Genomic DNA, 23,536 nt, shown 5'->3' on the forward strand with positions numbered 1-23,536 from the left:
AAGGAGCCAAGCCCACCTCCCCCCGTTTCCCCCCAGCCCTCGCTATCGCGCCTCTTTGTTCCCGTGAGAAGGCGTTGCTGCGCTCCATCTCTCCCTCTCTGTGTCGCAATGCAGCACAGCTCTTTTCTATGCTTCTCCTCCTCTTCTTCACCACCTCAGACCTCGTTCCCCCCCAACCAGGCGTGTAGAGCTACGGGCTCTTCTGCTGTGGGCAGCTCTGTGCGAGTTCAGGGCGAGTGTTGATTAAGGAAGTTTAAACAGCCCCACCCCCTGCCAGCGGATTGGCTGGCTGGAACTTTGACAGACCTCTGGTGCTGCTCGCTGCCATGGCGCCCACCATTTTGCCTCACTGGAAGTCCCCAGGCATAAATCCAAGGACATTAATTAAAATCCGGGGACATTCCAGGGACAGATTGGTGAATCCGGGGACTGTCTCTGGGAACCGGGGACGCCTGGTAACCGTAATCTAGTCCAGCATCCTGTTCTCACAATGGCTGAAAAGTTGCCTGTAAGAAACCAGCAAGTGGGATTTGAGCACAAAAACACTCTGCCTTTCTGTGGTTTCCAGCAACTGGTTTTCGGAAACACTGCTGCCTTCCATTGTGGAGGCAGAGCAGAGCCGTCTTGGCTGGCAGCCATTGACAGCCCTTTCCTCCTCCATAAATTTGTATAATCCTCTTTCAAAGCCATCCAAGTTGGTGGCCATCACTGTCTCCTGTGCGAGGGAGTTCCACAGTTTAACTATGTATTCCGTGAAGAAGGACTGTCCTTTATCTGTCCTGAATCTTCCAACACTCAGCTTCATTGGATGCTCATGAGTTCTAGTGTTATGAGAGAGAGGGAGAGGGAGAGAGAGAGAGAGAGAGAGAGAGAGATAGAGAGAGAGAGAGAGAGAGAGAGAGAGAGAGAGAGAGAAAGACACCCCTTTCTCTTTCGAATTTCTTCATGTCATGAATCATTTTACACACTTCTATCACGTCACATCTTACTCGCCTTTTCTCTAAACTAAAATGTTTAGGCACCCAGTGCATGGAGAGGGGAGTTGAGAACAAGCAGGCTAACTCTGCTGGCCTGAAGGAGGCCTCTGCAGGCAGGCAACTCTTCAGACAAGCACTGAGCCGTCAGCGTCAAGGATGGGCGACCAGAGCTTGTGCTGGCATCCAGGGGCGAAGCTAGCCTGCTTGTCCTCTCTACCCCTTTCACGTGCTCTATATACCTGAACAGGATTCTAATCTACTTATTTAGGAGACTGGGTGGTTGGCTTAGACAGCAACTTCTGCTTTAAGAAGTTTCAGGTGTGTGCGTGCATGCTTCTGTCTGGACCTACACAAGTGGTGGCAACAATCTGGAGTGAGATCCCAGTGCACAAATTGGTTAGCTCACTCCTGCTTCTTATAAACTCTTACTCTACATCAGCTCCTGGATCTGTGGCCCTGCTGCCTCTCCTATTCTGGCATAGACTACACAGAATCTTTCTTTCTGCCATTTGAAGGGTGTTCTTCAATGCAGGATTCCCTCACTTCCTTGTCAAGGCTCAGAGAATGGGGACCATTTCTGCAAAACCCACCTGGCAGCAGGTGGGAGGCTCTTCCCCAGGCATAAAGGTCTTTTGGCACAAAGTGGAGGAGTAAGCAGCTCCTTCCTTTTCAAGCATCTGCCGACTCCAATAACCCAGTCCCCACTGAAGAGCATGACATCACCACAGGGTGAGTTAGATGCCTTTCATGTAGCTGGCCCTGCAATGCAGCTTGAAATAGAGTTATAATCCCATCCAAGCTGCTGTTCAGGCATGTCCGCACAGGAGGTTCCCGAACTCCCACTTCTGCATTTCAGTGCACAATACAGTGCAAATTAAGATGTGGCGCTGGATTTGTTGTGCCAACATTGCCACTTCCCACATGTGGCCTTCCGTACCTGGATTTCCGGCATCTGCCATGCAAACTGTCTGCAATTAGGTGCCACTTAGCTTCTGACCAAGAGCAAATTGAATTAGCATGCCTAAAACTGGGGGAAAGCTAGATTGATGTTTGAAGGTGCCTACAGAGATATCCTCATTAATTTATTTAAAATATTTTTTTATCCCGCCTTTCTGCGTAAGTACCCAAGGCAGTAGAATTATTCAGTAGAATAACTGAAATCCAGAAAAAAATGGTGCAAATGAAGACAGAAGCAGCAGCAAAATAATAAAGTTAGTAGGTTGATGGACTGGTGATAAGAGCACAGCAAACAAAATGTGTTTTACTAGTTGTCTAAAACAATAAGAGTGACTATACTAATCAGAGAGTCTGGAAGGGGACTTCAAAGGCAGAATGCCACCATGTAAAATTTTCTCTCTCCTGATGACGTTCCTCTAACTTCTGGCTGATAGTGCCAAGGTTCAATCCCCGTATGGGATAGCTGCATATTCAGGTTGAACTAGATGATCCTCAGGGTCCCTTCCAACTCTATGATGAGGCCCTTTGGAAGGCAAATGGAAGAAGGCAGCCCTTGGGTTACAAAAAAAAGCAGCACTTTTAAGTTTGCCAAGAAACATAATGGTAGCCATTGATTTGTCACACCAGACAAAAAATGTGCACTTGCTGTTGTTTAAAGATAACATTTAAAACTAATTCAGAGCTTTACTTGGACTTTATCTTTACTGTAATACTTGTGAATTTTACTGCAATGTTTGCAATTTAAAACCGTAAATTAGGACTACAGCAACGAGATAGAGCTTATACTTTTCTTACACTGTTTAGATTGTAATGGGAATGTCTTACAATTATAGTGTACTTTTCTTCCATTGTGGAATCCAAGGCAGTATACTTTTTATTATTACAGTGGTGCCCCGCAAGACGAATGCCTCGCAAGACGAAAAACCCGCAAGACGAAAGGGTTTTTCGGTTTTTGCGACGCTTCGCTAGACGATTTTCCCTATGGGCTTGCATCGCAAGACGAAAGCCCATAGGGAAATCTCGGGGACCTTTTTTTAAATGCTGGCGGTGGGGAGCAAAGCCTTTCCCCCCCCCCTCCGGACTTCAGAAGAGGTCCAGGAAGGCCGGCGGGGGCGAAAGGCTTTGCTCCCCACTGCCAGCATTTTAAAAGCGGTCCGGGATAGCAGGGAAGCGCTTCCCGCTATCCCGGACAGCTTTTGAAGGCAGGCGGGGGGAGCAAAGACTTTTGCCCCCCGCCCGCCTTGGGAAGAGGTCCTGGACCTCTTCCGAAGGTGGGCGGGGGGCAAAAATCTTTGCTCCCCCCTGCCTGCCTTTCCGGGAGAGCGGGAAGGCAGCGCTGCCTTTTCCGCTCTCCCGGAAAGGCAGGCAGGGGGGAGCAAAGACTTTTGCCCCCCGCCTGCCTTCGGAAGAAGTCCAGGACCTCTTCCCAAGGCGGGCGGGGGGCAAAAGTCTTTGCCCCCCCTGCCTGCCTAACCGGGGGCTTTTAAATCGCCCCGGGACTGTCCGGGGCGATTTAAAAGCCCCCGGACGGCTTTTGAAGCCTCCCCCCGCCGCCCGGCATCGGGGCATCGTCCCGATGCCGGGCGGCAGGGCGAGAAAGCCTCCCCCCGCCGCCCGGCATCGGAACGATGTCCCGAAGCCGGGCGGCGGGGCGAGAAAGCCTCCCCCCGCCGCCCGGCATCGGAACGATGTCCCGAAGCTGGGCGGCGGGGCGAGAAAGCCTCCCCCCGCCGCCCGGCATCGGAACGATGTCCCGAAGCCGGGCGGCGGGGCGGGAAAGCCTCCCCCCGCCGCCCGGCTTCGGGGCATCGTCCCGATGCCGGGCGGCGGGGCAGGAATGCCTCCCCCCGCCGCCCGGCTTCGGGGCATCGTCCCGATGCCGGGCGGCGGGGCAGGAAAGCCTCTCCCGCCGCCCGGCTTCGGGGCATCGTCCCGATGCCGGGCGGCGGGGCGAGAAAGCCTCCCCCCGCCGCCCGGCTTCGGGGCATCGTCCCGATGCCGGGCGGCGGGGCAGGAAAGCCTCTCCCGCCGCCCGGCTTCGGGGCATCGTCCCGATGCCGGGCGGCGGGGCGGAAAGCCTCCCCCCGCCGCCCGGCTTCGGGGCATCGTCCCGATGCCGGGCGGCGGGGCGAGAAAGCCTCCCCCCGCCGCCCGGCATCGGAACGATGTCCCGAAGCTGGGCGGCGGGGCGGGAAAGCCTCCCCCCGCAGCCCGGCATCGGAACGATGTCCCGAAGCCGGGCGGCGGGCCGCGAAGCCTGGGCGCCCTGGCAACTCTCCGCAAGGAGCGCTCCCGCTGCTTGCGGAGAGGTCCGCGAAGCCTGTCCTGGACCTCATCTGAAGGCAGGCGGGGGGCAAAAGTCTTTGTCCCCCCTGCCTGCCTTCCCAGGGGCTTTTAAATCGCCCCGGACAGCGGAGAAGTCCTCCGCTGTCCCGGGCGATTTTAAAATGCCTCCCGCCAGAAGAGATCGGGGGAAGGCAGTTTCCATAGGAACGCATTAATTGATTTTCAATGCATTCCTATGGAAAACCGTGCATCGCAAGACGAAAAACTCGCAAGACGAAGAGACTTGCGGAACGAATTAATTTCGTCTTGCGAGGCACCACTGTATTACTTTCCATACTCCATCTTTCCAACAATGCGCTCAAGGTGGCCCTCATAGTTCTCCTCCTCCCCATTTCATCCTCATACCAACCCTGTGAGGTAGGTTAGGCGAAGAGTCAGAAAATGGCCCAGGGTCATCCAGTAAGCTTCATGGCTGAGACGTGACTTTGACACTGACCTCCCAGGTCCTTGGGTCATCACTGCACTGCACTGGCTCTCAGGCGTGGCCCCTGGAAGGTCTCCCAGATAACTGGCCAGACCCAGACAAGCTTTTCAAGGCAAGGCAGTTGCATTATTAACATTTAACATGCTAGGTTTAGCATGTTAGTATGCCTATACACAAAGTTCAGATTTGGCTGTTATTGTATCCATTTTTATTGGTATAATTTGACTCTTACAATGTTCATCATTTCTTCATACTAATTTTATGGTACAATGCACTGCTCGTAATAATTTTTTCCAAAAGAAAATAATGCGGTCTGAAGACTTTCCACTGATAACATTGTATGTGACACATAAGAACAGCTGTTTTCTGAACTTCTCATCTGCAGGGAACCATTTCCATATTCCAAGGCAAGTTCCAGGAATGCCTGGGTAATGTGCAGTGCCAATCAGGCCTATGTGACCTCATTATTGCCCTGCATACACCTGAACATAGCCAGAGCTCTCCCACAGCTATGCATTGCAGGGGAAGTTAAGTAGAGATTTGCAAGCTGTCTTTCAGACTGATCTTTTCATTGTAAGAAACTCTTGATAAGCTTCCCAGGAACACCAGGGTGCCCCCAGAACACAGTTGGGAAACCACTGTAGAGGAAGCTGCTTCCAGGAGTGTTTACAAAACAAATGCTCAGATGCTTCCCATTGAGACTCCACAGGTAAAGATGCACACCAAATTCACTCCCAACAGACTGATTCATGATAAGGCAGCACAGCACAGTGGCACTGAGAGCCCTGCTCTGCCTAAGTGACAGCCGCTCTATTCAGAGGAAGAAGAAATTAGTCTGTCTGGAATTGGATTTAGCCAGGTTAAGGTGAATGCAACACTGTGGTGCATCTGAAGGGCTAGAAATCAAATCAATTCACCTCACTGCCCAGTATATTGTATAGTATTGGAGTTTACTCTGACCATGAAGTACTGAACTACTCTTGACACTTTGCCCTTCCTGCCAGCAAGCACTGAAGTATGACTAACATCTCCTCCAGATGAATACAATCATCTTCTAAAACAACTGCTACAAAACCATATTTGTATCAGAAGGGGTTCTCCCCACCAATCTGAAGAAGCCTGGTGAGCCAAGTCTCTCATTCTCCCCACACTAGAAGTCAGATTGCTCTGGACAGTTCATTTGGCAGCTAGACTCCTTTAGCAACCCCACAGCTGCCTAAATGTGCATGTGTTTCTGATCTACATTTGCAAGTGGGAAAGCCTCTCCAACAAACCACTTTTCCCTCTGATCAACAGTGGATTCAGATCCAGAGATGCCTCACCTTCCCACTTCCTGAAACATTCTCCGGAGGTCAACATCTGGAATGTGAAAGCACAGTAAAACTGATATTCCAGCCTACCACCGCAGTTCCCAGAAAGCCTGCACAGATGGCCTTCTTGTTAGTTTCTGTTTGCCACTGAGCAGTGCTTTGGAGTCACAAGACTCTGTTTACATTCCATACTGTTGGAAGTCTCATGTGAGACGGGAGACGGATGTGACGTACTGGTTTCCTGTTCCTTTGTTGTTCGATTGCTCTCTGCTTTCATAGAGAGAGGATGATTTCTTTTCTGTCTGCATAGCTTAGAAAATAAAGCTTTGCAATGTAGCCATAAATCTCATCACTTCCGCGTGCTGCTTTGATTCTCTGCTGGATGGGAATGTGCCTGAGGCCTCATCAAAGGCTCAGGTCGTTAATCACATTGGAGGTGATTCCGAAGGACTCGGCCTGAGGAAGATGAGCTTTATCAGCTTGGCCGGGCGGAGATCCCAACACTTACTTCAGTCCACAATAGACAGGAAAACCAGGAGATCTAAGTAGCAAAGCCACAAAGCAAACAGATGCCATTTTATAGTTGGTTTTAGATTGTGAAATGGTATCTGAAAAGCATGTGCTTTCCTGACACTTCTTTGCCTCTGAAGAGATGAGTTCTTGTTATGATTAAAGAGCATAAAAATAACTTTTCTGGATTACAGCAAAGGTCCATCTACTCCACCATTTCATTTTCAACAGAAGCCAGTCAGACATCCCTGGAAGCTCACTAGCTCACCACCACATCACCACCACACCTTTGCCCAAAGGTCAAAAGGTACACTGTTTTGTCATGGAGGCTCCATGTAGCTTTCATACCCATGGATGCGCTTACCTTCCATAAAACTGTTCAAATCCTTTTTTAAGGCATCTAAACAGCTGGCCATCACCATGTCTTGTGAGAGTGAGTTCTACAAATCAATGCTGCATTACAGAAATAAGTGGACTCAGAAATAGGACTCAGGCAACAATTCACGGCAGAATTATATTGCTGCTGCTGCTTCTTTTTCTTAAATTACAAGGTTGGTGGATTAGGGCAATGCTGTGGATGTAGTGTATCTTGATTTCAGTAAGTCCCCCAAAATATTATTGTGGAGTACTGTGTCCAGTTCTGGCACCACAGTTTAAGAAGGATATTGACAAGCTGGAATATGTGCAGAGGAGAGTGACCAAGATGATAAAGTGTATGGAAACAGAGGTTGGGTGACCAGCTGTCAGCAGTGTTAGAAACTGGGATAACAACAGCAACAAACAAACAAATGATGATGATGATGTATTTATACCCCACTCATGGCTCCTGGAACCTAAATTATGGGTGCAAAAAGGCTACTTGCCTTTCTTTCAGTTCAGCTGCACTTCCTATTTATTTTTTCAAAATGCATGAACTATTACACAATTCACATCAGTGAAACATTATTAATATCCCTTTTTTATTAGCAATTCTTTACCCGACACCACAAACAGAAATGGGGCTCAGTCTCTGCAATTCTTCCAGCTGATTGCTTTTTCCTACTTACAAACAACACCTCTGTTACATCTTATAAATATAAAATCCAGTTCACATGTGTAGTCCTTCATATACATTTTTTGTTCCAGACCTGGTGTGCTGAGAGAGTTCATTGCTTTCTTCTATTGTTCAGTTCCTTGCAGTGTTTATCTGGATGGTACAAGGTCACATTCCATTCCTTTCACTGTTTACAGACTGGCATATGAGCCGCAGCTCCAAATAACTCACAGGGTGCACTTCCAGGCTTCTGTCATTAAATTCCCCTCTGGAGTTCTTTCTCGGCACCCAGTTAAGAGCAAGATCCTTTCTCAAATTCAGCCTCTTTTCTGCATCTGTTTGGCTACAGATCATTTCCCCCCCCCCCACTGCATTCCTCAATCGAGAGATGGGCCATAGCAAAACCTTATTAAATTCCTTATTGAGCATAAATCAAAAGCCTTCCCCCTCTTTTTCAAAGTGTCAGACAGAGTAACAAAGCAACAGCTACACACGTCTCTTTCATTGTGTACGGAGGACAAGAAAAGGAAAGACCATTTGAAAACCATTAGCAAGCACCACCTTGCTCCTCCTCCTCCTTTTCCCAGCTGTTGTAAAGATTCTCAAATACCTTCAGAGAGCCAAGCGCAGTCCTTTTGGCAGCTGATTAATTGCAGCCCATTAGCATATGTTGGTCCAGGAGCGTGTCTTGATTAAAGCCAATTGTCCAAATTAAGGAGGAACCCTCCACAAATCATGCCGGTAATGGAGGCTCATCCGTGGCAGGGACACCCCGCCCAGGTCGCTCCCACTCTGCCTTTCAAGTTGTTAGACACAGGATTGTGTGGCACTGTGGGATGCAGTGAACTCCCCAGACCCCACTGAGGAGCATCACAAGGATTCAGGCCTCATAAATCCTCCCTTTCCCCTGCCTGAACTCCCTCGCAGCCCACAGAGGGCTGCAAAGAACAACTGCCATTGACTCGTGACATAGCCAGAAACCAAATTAAACTGGCTCTTAGCACTGAAGGAAAGTAGAAGCTAAAGATACATCAGGAGTTGCCTTAGATCAGATGTGGGGAATGTTCGGCCCTCGAGACACTGATGAACTGCACCTCCCATTAGCCCCAGCAAGCACAGTCAATGGCCAGGGATGATGGGAGCTGTAGTTCAGCAAACGTCTGGAGGACCAAATGTTACCTACAACTGCCTTAGACCATGCAAAACCACTTGTCCATCCAGACCAGCATTGTCTGCTTTGGCGGCAGGTCTCCGTAGTTCCAAGCAGAGAGGGAACTTCATATCATCAACTATATGATGTTTTTAATAGGAGATGCCAGCAATTGATCCTGTGAGCTCCTGCATGCAAAGCAGGTGCGTTATCACTGAGCTGCTCAAACTTGTTGATACATAAAACATAAAATCTGTTTGCTAGCATCAGGATTTATGCAATGCAGGACAAGCTGCCTTTGCATTGAACAATTTTCTCCCATTTTAGCTGATGCAACTGCTGTAATAATTTTATCCAAGCACCGGGAGCACAATTTTCTCTCTTGTTGCCAGTTTCTTGATATGCTGATAAAGGGTTCAGGGACATTATAGTTCCAAGCTGACCAGGTGAGATGTCAACTGATTGAGATGTTTCTGAGCAGCTTGTCTCAGAAAAGCCGGTGGAAAGGGCCTTGCTGTCTCTATGGCACCATTTGCCACCATAGTGCCTTCCTAGCTGTGGCTGTAGCCCAAAACATGTGGAGAGCACCATGGTGGCATAGACTGTTCTATGTAATAGTCAAATCAATATAGTGGCACCTCGGGTTAAGTACTTAATTCGTTCCGGAGGTCCATACTTAACCTGAAACTGTTCTTAACCTGAAGCACCACTTTAGCTGATGGGGCCTCCTGCTGCCACTGCGCCGCCGGAGCACGATTTCTGTTCTCATCCTGAAGCAAAGTTCTTAAGTGAGTGGAGTCTGTAACCTGAAGCGTATGTAACCCGAGGTACCACTGTATGTTGTAGCTGGACTTCCTTGTGCCCATGGCCCCTCCTCCATCCAAAGTGGGAACAGAAAAGCTGCCTCTCTGGAACTCTGAAACCTGCTACCACAGTCTTTTCACAACAGGTCATTAGGATGAGGGTTGGTGGAGAAGTAACAACGAAACCTTCATGTTACCTTTCTCTCACCCCATCTCCCAAAATGCCTCAAGAAAGCAGCTTGGAGACTTTCACCCATGTGATATTTCTTTGCATCCCAAGGCATTAGTGTCAATGGTTAAGTAGATGCTCCACAGATGAAGGATAAGGAATGCTAGTCTGTACAAAGGATTACCTTGCCAGAACAGAGACAAAGCCAGTGTCCGCTGTCACCCCAGCATTCAGGGACACTTGCATTAAAGACAGGTAAATGCAGGTTAATTCAGAGATAACCATCATGACCCACAACAGTTTGCATTGCACACAAAAAAATATCCTGCTGAGAAAAGGCTATGCTACGGCCAGTTGCAAAAAACCAACCTAACTAACTAACAAAAAACAGCACTTCAAGAAATTCAGACTTGCCAGAAAGTGAAAATGCATTTGTGAGTGTGTTTTAAAATACCTTTTAAAGCTAATGCTCTGCAGCCCAAATTAATTCATGCCTGGGCACTAAGCATTTCAGCTTCCTCCAATAAGCCTTCCATTGGAAATGGTTATATTCAGCAATACGAACCACTCCCCCTTCTCCATCTGCTCAGAAAAGATGAACAAACAAGCCATTGCTGAAGGAAGGAAGGAAGCATGTTCAGCCATCTCCTAGGAAAAGCATGCCAGAGTGAGAAGAGCCCCTCCTCCCGACACACACACACATACACAAGAGTAAAGAAAAGGGGGAAGGCGGCGGGGGGGGGGGGGAGAGAAAGCACAGCTCCCAGATACCAAAATAATCCACTCTGTATTGAGACTCCCCCTCACTCATAGGAACTGAGTGGTGGTCAAAGACAGAAAAGACAGAAGCCAATTCAGCTCACTCATCTTTTCCCCTCCCCCACACACAAACAACATATTAAAAACTGGGACCAGTTAATATGCTGGCTTGAGTCATCAGCCATATGATCAAAGACTGGATCTAAAAAAGGGGGAATTGGTTTACTCACTGTCTTGGGTACAATCTGTTTCTTCGGCTGCCCAATCTTGAACGGAATCCTGGATTGGGGAGGGAGAGAAAAGCAGCAGGAGTAAGTACTTATGTAAACAAGCAAGGATAGCAGCTATCAGATAATATGCGACATCAAGAAACGAAATCTTCCTCCTCAAGTGACTTTTTGAGGGAGGAAGTGCCACAGGTCATAAAGCAAGAGGTAAAAAGAGAGTCACTGATTTCTTTGTACCATGCATCAATTTCTCCCCTCACCACTGACAAGCCAGTCCTCCACAGCAAACCTTTTCCTTGCTGTGAGTAGATAAAAAGAACCCCTGACCATTAGGTCCAGTCGTGACCAACTCTGGGGTTGCGGCGCTCATCTCGCTTCACAGGCCGAGGGAGCTGCTGTACGGGTCATGTCGCCAGCAGGACTAAGCCGCTTCTGGCGAACCAGAGCCAGCAGGACTAAGCCGCTTCTGGCGAACGGAAACACCGTTTATCTTCCCGCCAGAGCGGTACCTATTTATCTACTTGCACTTTGACGTGCTTTTGAACTGCTAGGTTGGCAGGAGAAGGGACAGAGCAATGGGAGCTCACCCCGTCGCGGGGATTCGAACCGCCGACCTTCTGATCAGCAAGGCCTAGGCTCTGTGGTTTAACCCACAGCGCCACCCGCATCCCTTTGTGAGTGGATAGGGGTACCCTAATAACAGAAATATGAATGCCGCAGGCCGGAGGCATTTTTGGCAGACTAAGTTTCTAAACAATTTAAGTTGAAAAGCAAATTGCAAGAGTAAAGAAATAAAACCACCACAAATGTTTTGATAGGGAAAGAAACAGTGAGGAAAAGAAAAATGCAATGTATCTTTTAAAAAAGCAAAAATACTCGAAAGCTGTGAATAGCTTCAAGTAGAATTTTTGGATGCAGCAGCGTTTCATCAGACATATGACAAATCTTACAAGGTAGGTGATCCAATTTCATCTCCCAATAAGTTACCTGCAAGGTAAACACAGCTTCCCATAGTGGAGTCTAGAGTGCTCCTTCAATCTCAAATTCCTCCAGCAAATACAGTGGTACCTCTGGTTATGAACTTAATTCGTTCCGGAGGTCTGTTCTTAACCTGAAACCGTTCTTAACCTGAGGTACCACTTCTGCTAATGGGGCCTCCCACTGCCACCGCTGTGCCATTTCTGTTCTCATCCTGAGGTAAAGTTCTTAACCCAAGGTACTACTTCCGGGTTAGTAGAATCTGTAACCCGAGGTGTTTGTAACCCAAGGTACCACTGTACAGTGCTTTGGCAAGAGGCCAAGATACCGATTTGCTGAGCTGCACCATGTCAGATGCCAGCACACCAAACATTTTCTTTTTTACATTTATATCCCACCTGCTCTCTCGGAAGTTCAAAGGGCGCACATGGTTCTCCCTCCAATGCTCCAACATCAACTGTGACAAACCTTATAACTGCCTTAAAATCCTGCAATGCAGGGGACTGAGTATGTGCATTATGGACACATCTTCATATGGATTAACCTGGTTATTTGTCTGTATGCAAGTACCCCACTGCTGACAGCAACTAACTGAACTGATATGATGCCACAAAGGCTCAAAAAGATTCTAACTACTTTGGGGAAGGGGCAAACTAGACCATGTGCTTTAAAAACCGTTGTTCTGAACATGTGTGACTGCCTAGACTGAGCCTATTACTAATCCACCTGCCCAATATTGTTTTTGTTCAACTGAGATGCCAGAGACAGAACCTGGGCCCTTGTGTGTGCATAGCATGTGCTTGATAACTGCATTATGAAAAAAGTCTCAAACTTGCCTAAAGATAGGAAGGGGGTTTGGAAAGCCTGGGAGCTGTATGCCTAAGAAAGCCAAAGAAGGGTAAGGAATACACACAGATGGGTTCAAATTAACCCACCAAGTGTTTGGTTGAGGATTCCTGTATACAGCCTCTGTTTCATTGCTACAGAGACAGAGATGAAAAACTGCCAACATTTGTTTTTGGCAAGGTATCCATGCTTTTAATAGTTCTATAGAAGGGGCAACTGCAACTGAAAACAGCCTTTTCCATCACCTAGTTAAACCACTTTCTCCAACAGTCTTCAGAGCAATTAATAAAAGTATAAAATGCAGCGCAATGACAAGAGAAGCTACACCTCCTTAGATTCTCCTTTCTACACAACATTAAACATAAATGCACTTTTTAGGAAATCTAACATATCTAGTCAGGGGCCCAGATTCTTCTTTTTCTATGTAAGCTGTAGCCAACAACCCATATGTACGTGTTATGTACTGGTTTATACTGTACTGCTATTTGTATACAAAAATTAAATAAAACATTTTTGGAGGGGATACACATATGCTCACCGACTCACACAAGTAGGTATGCAAAGGCTTTGCTATGCACTCCCCATTCCAAGATACCAATGTTAATGTTACCTACATCCGTACAACCTAGCTGATTGAGCCAAGACCCACTTACTTCCATTAAACACATATAGAAAAGCTACATCCAGTTCAATCTTATACACCTCTACTCAGAAGTAAATCTCATAGGGTTCAATGGGGCTTCTAAGTGAATAGAATCACAATCTTAGTTATTCAAGTGTAAAAATGGGGCCGGGGTGGGGTGGGGTGGGTGGCTGATGAGCATAGGAACAAAGGAAGTTGTCTTATATTGTTGTGAACCACCCTATGATCTTTGGATGAAAGGCAGTATACAAATTTAATACATAATAATCAGACCATTGGTCCATCTAGAGCAGTCATGTCTATACTCAGTGGCAGCATCTCTCCAAGGTTTTTGGCAGGGAGTGTCTACCAGCCCTATCTGGAGAGGCAAGATATTGAACCCGGGATCTTTTGTATGCAAAATGTGCTCTGCACTGAACTACAGCCCTTCCTCTGTGTGTGGCTAAATAGGAGGGAATCCATTCCACTCTCTAACAGCAATTACTGTACTGTCAGAAAGTTACTCCTAATGTTTAGTGAGATTCTCCTTTCTTATAACCACTGTTATGGGTCCTCCCCTCCAGAGCAGGAGAAAACAAGCTCGCTCCATCTTCCATGTGACAGCTCTTCAGATATTTGAACTTGGCTATCAGATCTCCTCTTTCCCAGGCTACACATACCGAACTCCCTCAATCATTCCTCACAAGGCTTGGTGTCCAGACCCTTTGGTCATCTTGGTTTCTTTCCCACAAGAATCTCAAATAAGTGTTTTATCCTTGCAAAAGCCCTGCATGGCAGCCTTGGCAAGGCTGAGAAAAAGTGACTTATGCAAGGATGATCACCAAAGCCCTGAGCAGCCATGAACCTGGGGTATCCACATGATCCAAACACAAAGCTACCTGCCAGCGACTCTCTTGGCTGCAGGCGCCATTCCACAAATGCCACACCGCAGGAGACAACACTCAGTACTTGAGCACCATATAATCTTGGCTGGAGGGAAGGGGGGTGGTAAGAAGAAATGCCTCAGGTCCTTTTTTCCCTTCTCCTTCTCAGGCAAGTTGCCACCATTGTTTTCTAACCAAGTGTATAATGTTGCCACCAATAATGAACTTGGCCTGCAAGCCATACCATTCTGAACTAAGCATGGAGCTCAAGTCAGCCTTAGTCACAAATGTATAAATTTAATTTCTGAAGTGCTTCCTGTTTATTGCTCTACAGCAAAGCTGATGTAATTTTAGTCTATTAACCCTTTCTAGCTTTACTGGTACCCTTAACAGTGATGAATCACACGTCTTCTATAAACAAGCAATTGTCTGGCATATAATTACGCTGTCAATAGCAACTGGTGTGCCTTGGAAGAAAAATGAAGTCAATAAGCCCTCCCCCCTCCCCCGCCACATAGGCAAAAACATGAAATTGAGGTAGTTTCATTGTTATTCTTACAGACACCTGCCAGTTAACTTAAAATAGTATGGTAAAGCCTGCCTGTTTTCTGGAATTCCTCACCCAGGGGATTACACTGTGTATCTCATGTTGGAATTCATGAGAATAGCTTGTGTTTTTATTTATTTTTTTAAAATTAAATTCTCAACCCTTGTGGTTTTAGAGCAAACAGGATCCTCCACCCCCCCCCCACTCACTCTTTGAAGATGTTCTGTGCAGAAGAGGATGCCTCAAAACAGCTACGATGGAAGTTGGGAGTCCAAAACATTTACAGGACACCAGATTGAGGAAGGTTCATGTACAGCATTAAAGGGTAGCAGACAGTTAGAGAGCAACTACTACTACAACAACAATGAAAGAACATTTGCCTTTAGCTAGAATGTGAACATTTGTGGAGTGCTGCCACAGAGAAGACCCACTCACCAGTAGGATATTTACCGTATTTTTCGCACCATAGGGCGCACCGGACCATAGGGCGCACCCATTTTTGGGGGGGGAAATAAAGGGGAAAAAATTATTTCCCCCCCCCCCAGGCGCGGGGCTGGGGCAGGGGAAGCTCGAGCTTCCCCCGACCCCAGCCCGCAAACATGCAGCTCTCTGCAAGCCGTGGGAGCACTCCCGCTGCTTGTGGAGAGGTCCGCGAAGCCTGGGCGCGCTGAGCTCAGCGCGCGCAGGCTTCGGCATGCTGGCAACTCCCCGCAAGGAGCCGGAGCACTCCGGCTCCTTGCGGAGAGGTCCGCGAAGCCTGGGCGCGCTGAGCTCAGCGCGCGCAGGCTTCGGCATGCTGGCAACTCCCCGCAAGGAGCCGGAGCGCTCCGGCTCCTTGCGGAGAGGTCCGCGAAGCCTGCGCGCGCTGAGCTCAGCGCGCCCAGGCTTCGGCATGCTGGCAACTCCCCGCAAGCAGCCGGAGCGCTCCGGCTCCTTGCGGAGAGGTCCGCGAAGCCTGGGCGCGCTGAGCTCAGCGCGCGCAGGCTTCGGCATGCTGGCAACTCCCCGCAAGGAGCCGGAGCGCTCCGGCTCCTTGCGGAGAGGTCCGCGAAGCCTGGGCGCGCTGAGCTCAGCGCGCGCAGGCTTCGGCATGCTGGCAACTCCCCGCAAGGAGCCGGAGCGCTCCGGCTCCTTGCGGAGAGGTCCGCGAAGCCTGGGCGCGCTGAGCTCAGCGCGCGCAGGCTTCGGCATGCTGGCAACTCCCCGCAAGGAGCCGGAGCGCTCCGGCTCCTTGCGGAGAGGTCCGCGAAGCCTGGGCGCGCTGAGCTCAGCGCGCGCAGGCTTCGGCATGCTGGCAACTCTCCGCAAGGAGCCGGAGTGCTCCCGCTCCTTGCGAAGAGGTCCGCGAAGCCTGGAGAGCGTGAGGGGTCGGTGCGCGCAGGCTTCGGCATGCTGGCAACTCCCCGCAAGGAGCCGGAGCGCTCCGGCTCCTTGCGGAGAGGTCCGCGAAGCCTGGAGAGCGTGAGGGGTCGGTGCGCACCGACCCCTCTCACTCTCCAGGCTTCAGCGAAAGCCTGCATTCGCACCATAGGACGCACACACATTTCCCCTTCATTTTTGGAGGGGAAAAAGTGCGTCCTATGGTGCGAAAAATACGGTACCTTACTTCTGTAGGACAGAGAAAGTGCTGTGAAGATTATCTCAGTTCCTGGGCAGGTTAATCATGGCCCTGATTTGCTGCGGTTGCATTCATCTTGTACTTTCATATATCTGTCTACTCAGACATCACATTACATCTCAGCATGTCTTTACATAGGTAGTCAAAAATATGCAAGGAAAGGTGATGTCAGAAACAGTCCAAGTTTAGGCAGCTGCGGAGAACAATGCCCACCCTATTTGTAATGCATTGCTCAGCATTCCAATTGCATAATAATGTCATAGATCTAGGGTACCAGAATCTGTTAGTGAATTGTAGAAATTAATAAACAATAGTATTTAGACAATATTTGGGATATGAAGGGAGAATATAAACTACAGAACCTACAATTCCTAGGTTAGATTATGTAAACAGGCCTGGCCTGACTAACAAAGTGCAGAGCCACTGAAAAACAATGTGGAGCCAGATACTGGGCCATTAACAGTAATTGGCAATGCAAAGAGGAGTGGACAGAGACAGGAGATTTCGGAGGTTGCCAAGTTAACTGGGGTGGGAAGGCATGATGCCACAGAAAAAGGTGTCCTTTTTGTGTTCTGAAGAGGGGGCTGAAGGGCAGAACCATCTAGGCACTGGCTGGAAGAGGCTGCCTCGAGAGACTGGGAGCCATGACCGACTGCTGCTTTGGACCCCAGCTTGCTGAAGCTAAGAGAGGGGCAATGAGAGACACTCTTGGGGTGTAACATTCTGCTCCCCTACCACTGAAGACTTTAGGTGTAAATATGTGTAAAATAAACCATACTTCTTAAAGACACTAGCCTCCACTGTGCCTCAATTTTCCCAACAGAAATACAACCCAACCTAGCAGTTCAAAAGTATGCCAGTGCAAGTAGATAAATAGGTACAGCTGTGGCGGGAAGGTAAATGACATTTCCGTCTGCTCTGGTTTCCATCGTACCAGGAAGAGTTTAGTCCTGCTGGCCACATGACCTGGAAAGCTGTCTGTGGACAAACGTCAGCTCCCTCGGACTGAAAGCGAGATGAGCACTGCAACCCCATAGTCACCTTTGACTGGACTTTGCTGTCTGCAGTCCTTTACATTTTTTACCTTTCTGTAGTGTTACAATTTAATGTCAGTTAATGCAAAAGCAAACATACATTGGAACCCAACTGTCCACACATCGTCAGTGACAGACTTGTGGAAACCTTAAATCCACAGAAGAGTAATGTCTGCTCTGAAGAAGCTGCCACAAGCAAAATTATTTGAGATTGACTGCCAGTTGAGCAAGAGCAGTCTGAGGACAGCATTCAAAAGCAAGAGAGGAGCAGCCAGATATGCACAGGTGCTGACTGTCAAATAGTGGATTGGTCTGCAATCTTCACAGGTGCAAGCTACCAGGTAAAGCATCTTTTGAAGATGACCCTTGACTTCCTTCTTAATAAGGAGACAACCTGGTTTTGCATGTGTATTAACCTCTTAATGTAAAACATTCATGCATCACAACTACAAGTCTCAAGGTCTATAAATTAGGGCACAGAAGCCCCAGTTCAAAGTGAAATTCCAGACAGTTTTGCAACAAGAAGCCCCTGGGTGCCAGAAGCAGAATGCAGAAACATGATAGGAAGAAAGATGGCACAGCCAGAATGCAGTGATGAAAAGCATGCAAAGGAGACATGCTCTTGTACATGGATTCCTCTTCTCTATGTGCAAAACAGTATTGAGAGTTGCAAATGCCCAACCAGGCACAAGTCAGCAATCTTAGGTACCAGAGACTCTAGGAGCAGAACCCAGATGCCTCTCCTCTGATTCCCTAAAGCAGGGGGAGAAGAGGGCTGTGCATTAGAAAACTGAGGAGGAGCCACAACACAGTGACTGAGAATTTATTTCCCATGCAGAATTTCCAGGTTCAATCCCTGGCATCTCCAATTAAAATGAGATCATACTGAAGGGTGTGAAAGAATTCTGTCTGAAATCTTGGGAGAGCTGCTGCCACTCAGACTAGACATTACTAGGTGAGATGGGCCAATCATCTGACTCAAATTAAAAATGGATAGCCACCCATGGCAGCTTGCCAGAGAAAGAGGACACTGGATTGTTGTCCGCTTTGCCACCAACTCAGTCGAATTAAGGGGAACACAAGAGGATGATGGGACTGGTCCTGTTAACTCTGACTTGGCTCATCAGTTTGAGCTAACTGTTGCTCTGGCATAGGCTGAACTTACCATTTCTCACCCCCACATGCCTGCTAAAATCCAAACCACCACAATACGGGCAATTGTGCATGCAATGCTGCTAAGCCACAGACACATCACTCAACAACTCATCAGTGCTGTCAACTCGAACAATACCAGTCACCTATTTGGAAGAGTGGAGGGACCTGAAAGCAGGCACTCCTCACATCAGTTTCAATTATGTAGCAGTACTGATATATAGTCAATAGGAGAGATCCTTGTGTACTGCTGTGGACTGTTGCTGCCTACATGCAAAGATCCCTAGATCAGCACTAGGGTCAGGTTGGCTTCAAGGCTTGCATTGCAATCAAAGGGACAAAAAACTTGCAAATGAAAGTGAAAACTGAAGATTATTTATTTAATTCTATTGAATTATGAAACAAGCAAAAAAGAACATAAATACAGTGGTACCTCGAGTTACAAAAAACGCTTCAGGTTACAAACTCCGCTAACCTGGAAGAGTTACCTCGAGTTGAGAACTTTGCCCCAGGATGAGAACAGAAATCGTGTACCGGCAGCAGCAAGAGGCCCCATTAGCGAAAACACACCTCTAGTTAAGAACAGTTTCAGGTTAAGAATGGACCTCCGGAACAAATTAAGTTCGAAACTAGAGGTACCACTGTACAATTTGGGCATATGCATAAAAGAATAATAGTTTTCATTGTCATGCTGCAGAGGCACTCATTTAATATTAACAGTTAAAACAAGATCAGTAGAACAGCACAATTTTTATAAGTCAAAATGAAGTCCTAATTTCATGCATTGGTTCAGGCAAAGAACTTTGCAGGTCGCCTGCAGTATACTAAGTGATAAATTCCCAGCAAATGGCAAATAACTGTTCTGGGTGGATAGAGAGGAAGGCCAAAGGTTGCAATTAATCTAATATGAAATTTAATATAGTATTAAGCATCTAATCAAATTAGCAGATGTTGCCACCTTGAATTGTAGAAATATAGTCACCATTAACGTCATGTCAGCAGCAAATGAGTCTAGCAATAAGTGGGAGGTATATTTGAAACTCGTCATTCTCCAATATAAAGAACAATAATTTCCCTAGACATTAGACCTTCATATTCATCAAGATCAAGAGCTCTCCATTGGATCTCCTAACTAACTGTGGAAGAGAACAAGTTTTCAATAGCTCTCAAGCAGCCTTAGTTGAGCTTACATTGCATTGCTCCTTCATCCCATTTCAGCCTGAGGTAACAAGGGTTCCTTCAATGCATAAGCTACTTCTGCAACCAAGAGTCAGTAAAATCAGTCTATCCTCCATCACAAGGCTGATTTTCTTTACGCTATTCAATGGTCTGGCTCACACTTAACAGTAATATTGGCATTAAAAAAAGGTAAAGGACCCCTGACAGTTAAGTCCAGTCGCGAACAACTCTGGGGTTGCGGCGCCCATCTCGCTTTACTGGCCGAGGGAGCCGGTGTTTGTTCGCAGACCGTTTTTCTGGGTCATGTGGCCAGCATGACTAAGCCGCTTCTAGCGAAACCAGAGCAGCGCACGGAAACGCCATTTGCCTTCCTGCTGGAGCGGTCGCTACCTATTTATCTACTTGCACCATAATTCCCACTTAACAGTAAGCCAGAGTTAAACTTCAGCTTACCTCTCTATTTCCACTGAGATCCCAGTGTTTTATTCTTGTCTCAAAAACCAAAACAAAAATAAAGCCAATTAAAAAAATATATTTAATCAATTAGAATCCATTTTCCAGATTCAAAATTCTGACATTTAATATGGAATGGTGAAAAGCATGTTGTTAATTTTAACAGAATTTCTGCAAATAATGAGCACCCAGAGTTCCCAAATAGGGCCTCAAGAAGCCACTGGAAGCGTCTGTGGAAGCCACCAGTATTATAGGCCCTCTCTAATGATCTATGGTGCCTCTGCAACCAAGCAAGCAAGCAAGCAAGTTCTATCTTTCCACTGACAGCATAACCTACCATAACCAGACTGGGGCCTTGGATGGATATACCTGAATTCAGATTCTGTATTTACAGTTCCTAGTCTAGGTTTGCTATGAAATCAGAAACGGAGCTTAAAAGTACAGCACAAAAACAACACTACTCAACCTGTTAGAGAAAGACTATTTACATCTGGCCTGACCAATCCAAAAATTACATATTTGCTGATCAATCATATGAGTATGTATTGTAGATCCCTAATCATTTGATTAGATCAGCCTTCTCCAACCTGGTGCCTCCCATAAATTTGGGACTCCCAACCCCCCTCAGCTCCAGTCACCATGGCCAATGGTAAGGGGAAATGGGAGCTTTGATCCACAACACCTGGAGAGAGCTTGGTTGAGAAAGCTCAGGTGGCTTTGAAGGATGATTAGACACATAGATCTATTGGCAGTCAGAAACTATGATGGTTAAATGGAACTTACATAAACAGCCTTGAGGAGAAAGTCATTGGCTCTCTACATGTGCTTTAGGTCTTGGACTTCTATTAGGGAAATAACATACCAGAACTACATTTGGCATGTGAAATCCTTTGAAATGATTATCATAACGTTAAAAAAATGGAGTGTGGCTATCACACAGAATTAGATTATTTCCACTCTTCAAAGCTGCCCTGTTAAATAAAATAAAAACAGTTTTATCCAAGTGACCAGCACTAACACAATGAAGATTCCTGGCGTTGTTCCCCAGGTTGGCAGAAGAGGGAAAGCTAAATCACAAAGAGGACCATCAGTTGGTTCTGCAGCAGCCTTGCTAGCAAGTTCAAGAAGAGTGAAGGATTTTAAAAAGGAAGTGTCTACTTAGGCTTCCTCAGAAAGCTACAGTGAGGGGGAAAGTATTTGATCCCCTGCTAAATTTGCCTGTTCACCCTCTGACAAAGAAATGACCAGTCCATAATTTTAATGGTAGGTTTATTGTAGCTGTGAGAGACAGAATAACAGGAAAAACCCCAGAAACCCAAAATACAAAAGTCGGGGACTGATGTGCATTATGAGTTAAATAAGTATTTGATCCCCTATCAACCAGCCAGATGTCAAGCTACCTGGTATCTTCACTGTATGTAACAAGCTGAGATTAGAAGCACCCGCTGTAAGGGAGAAGTGTCACCTGTAACCCCAGCTCGTTACAGTACCTGTACACAGAAGCAATCAATCCAGCAGATTCCAAAGTAGCCACCATGACCAAGACCAAAGAGCTGTCCAAGGATGTCAGGGACAAGATTGTAGACCTGCACAAGGCTGGACTGGGCTACAAGTCTATTGCCAAGCAGCTTGGTGAGAAGGTGACAACAGCTGGCACAATAATTCGCACATGGAAGAAACACAAAATAACTGTCAACCTCCCTCAGTCTGGGGCTCCATGCAAGATCTCATCTTGTGGCGTTGCAATGATCAGGAGAACGGTGATGAAGAAGCTCAGAACTACATGGGGGGAACTTGTCAATTATCTCGGGGCAGCTGGGACCATAGTCACCGTGAAAACAGTTGGTAACAGACTACACTGTGAAGGACTGAGATCTTGCAGAGCCCGCAAGGTCCCCTTGCTCAAGACAGCACATGGACAGGCCTGTCTGCAGTTTGCCATAGCACATCTGAATGACCCAGAGGAGAACTGGGTGAAAGTGTTGTGGTCAGATGAGACCAAAATCGAGCTCTTTGGCATCAACTCAACTCACCGTGTTTGGAGAAGGAGGAATGCTGCCTACGACCCCAAGAACACCATCCCCACCGTCAAACATAGAGGGGGACATATTATGCTTTGGGGTGTTTTTCTGCTAAGGGGACAGGAAACCTTCACCGCATTGAAGGGACGATGGACGGGACCATGTATCGTCAAATCCTTCCCTCCTTTCCTCAGCCAGGACATTGAAAATGGGTCGAGGATGGGTATTCCAGCATGACAATGACCCAAAACACACAGCCAAGGCAGCAAAGGAGTGGCTCAAGAAGAAGCACATGCAGGGATTTACTGACCTTTGGGACCTGGACTTGGGTCAGGAGGAGACTGGAGTTGTGGGGACCTCCAGATCTGGAGGAACTTTGAAATATGTCCTGAAATATATTTTGAATTTTAGTTTTAATTATGGAGATTTGGCTGACCTGTCGAGAAGGAATAAAAACATTGCCAGGTGGGAATTTCCCTGAGATCTACTCTTCAGCTTCAAAGGAAGGAAAATAAGAACAAGATCAGAAGAAGACAAAGTAAAGTGCATGCATAAATATGAAGAAGACTCACAGAAGGGACTTGGAAAAGAGTTAAGAGCCTCGGACAGAAGATCACCAGGTTGATGGACTACATGGAATTGACGGAAAAGACCGGCAGAATCTGAGACCAGGGAGAAGAGACGGTGGAAGAATATTGGAAAAAGTTTAAAGTTTATATATAGAAATAATGTAATATTAATGAGTGTTAGAAAAATGATGGAATGGAATTATATGGCTTTAGTTGAAATGTTACAATGAATTAAGTATAAATAAGTATTATGGTAAGGGACGCAGGTGGCGCTGTGGGTTAAAGCCTCAGCGCCTAGGACTTGCCGATCGAAAGGTCGGCGGTTCGAATCCCTGCGGCGGGGTGCGCTCCCGCTGCTCGGTCCCAGCGCCTGCCAACCTAGCAGTTCGAAAGGACCTCCGGGTGCAAGTAGATAAATAGGGACCGCTTACCAGCGGGAAGGTAAACGGCGTTTCCGTGTGCGGCTCTGGCTCGCCAGAGCAGCGATGTCACACTGGCCACGTGACCCGGAAGTGTCTCCGGACAGCGCTGGCCCCTGGCCTCTTAAGTGAGATGGGCGCACAACCCCAGAGTCTGTCAAGACTGGCCCGTACGGGCAGGGGTACCTTTACCTTTACCTTTTTAAGTATTATGGTATTAATGGAAAATAAGGTTAAAATGGAGAAAGATGGAAGGATTTGCTGAAATAATTAATAGAAATGGAATACAAAAAGGGAGGTGAGAGGAGGTCGATGAAATAAGGGAATGAAAGAGAGGGTATTGAGATGGCATGATGTATGTTTTTAATTTTTTTGCTTTGTGTGTTTCTTTTGTTTAATGTGTTAATGTTGTGTACTGTTTATATATTGTATTGTATTGTTTTTTCTTTCTTTTGCTCGTTTTTTCTTTCTTTTCTTTTTCTCATTTTTGTAAGGATTAAAAGTAATTAAAAAAAAAAAAAAGCAGCAGCACATTAAGGTCCTGGAGTG

General features: G+C 47.1%; 1 protein-coding gene across 4 annotated transcripts in view; it reads right to left on the bottom strand.

The window, feature by feature from the left end:
• The window catches only part of BIN3 (bridging integrator 3), a 126,257-nt gene that overhangs the window by 61,564 nt on the left and 41,157 nt on the right, over positions 1–23,536 (bottom strand). For 3 of the 4 annotated variants that reach the window (XM_081891164.1, XM_081891167.1, XM_081891165.1), the window contains exon 2: positions 10,669–10,717. The exons of the other annotated variant lie outside the window; for it this stretch is intronic. In XM_081891164.1, the coding sequence (XP_081747290.1) occupies positions 10,669–10,717 (49 nt within the window). The remainder of the gene's footprint in view (positions 1–10,668; positions 10,718–23,536) is intronic. 4 annotated transcript variants of the gene reach the window in all.

The sequence above is a fragment of the Podarcis melisellensis genome (genome assembly GCF_964234715.1).
Source record: "Podarcis melisellensis genome assembly, chromosome: 15".
Lineage (NCBI taxonomy): Eukaryota > Metazoa > Chordata > Lepidosauria > Squamata > Lacertidae > Podarcis > Podarcis melisellensis.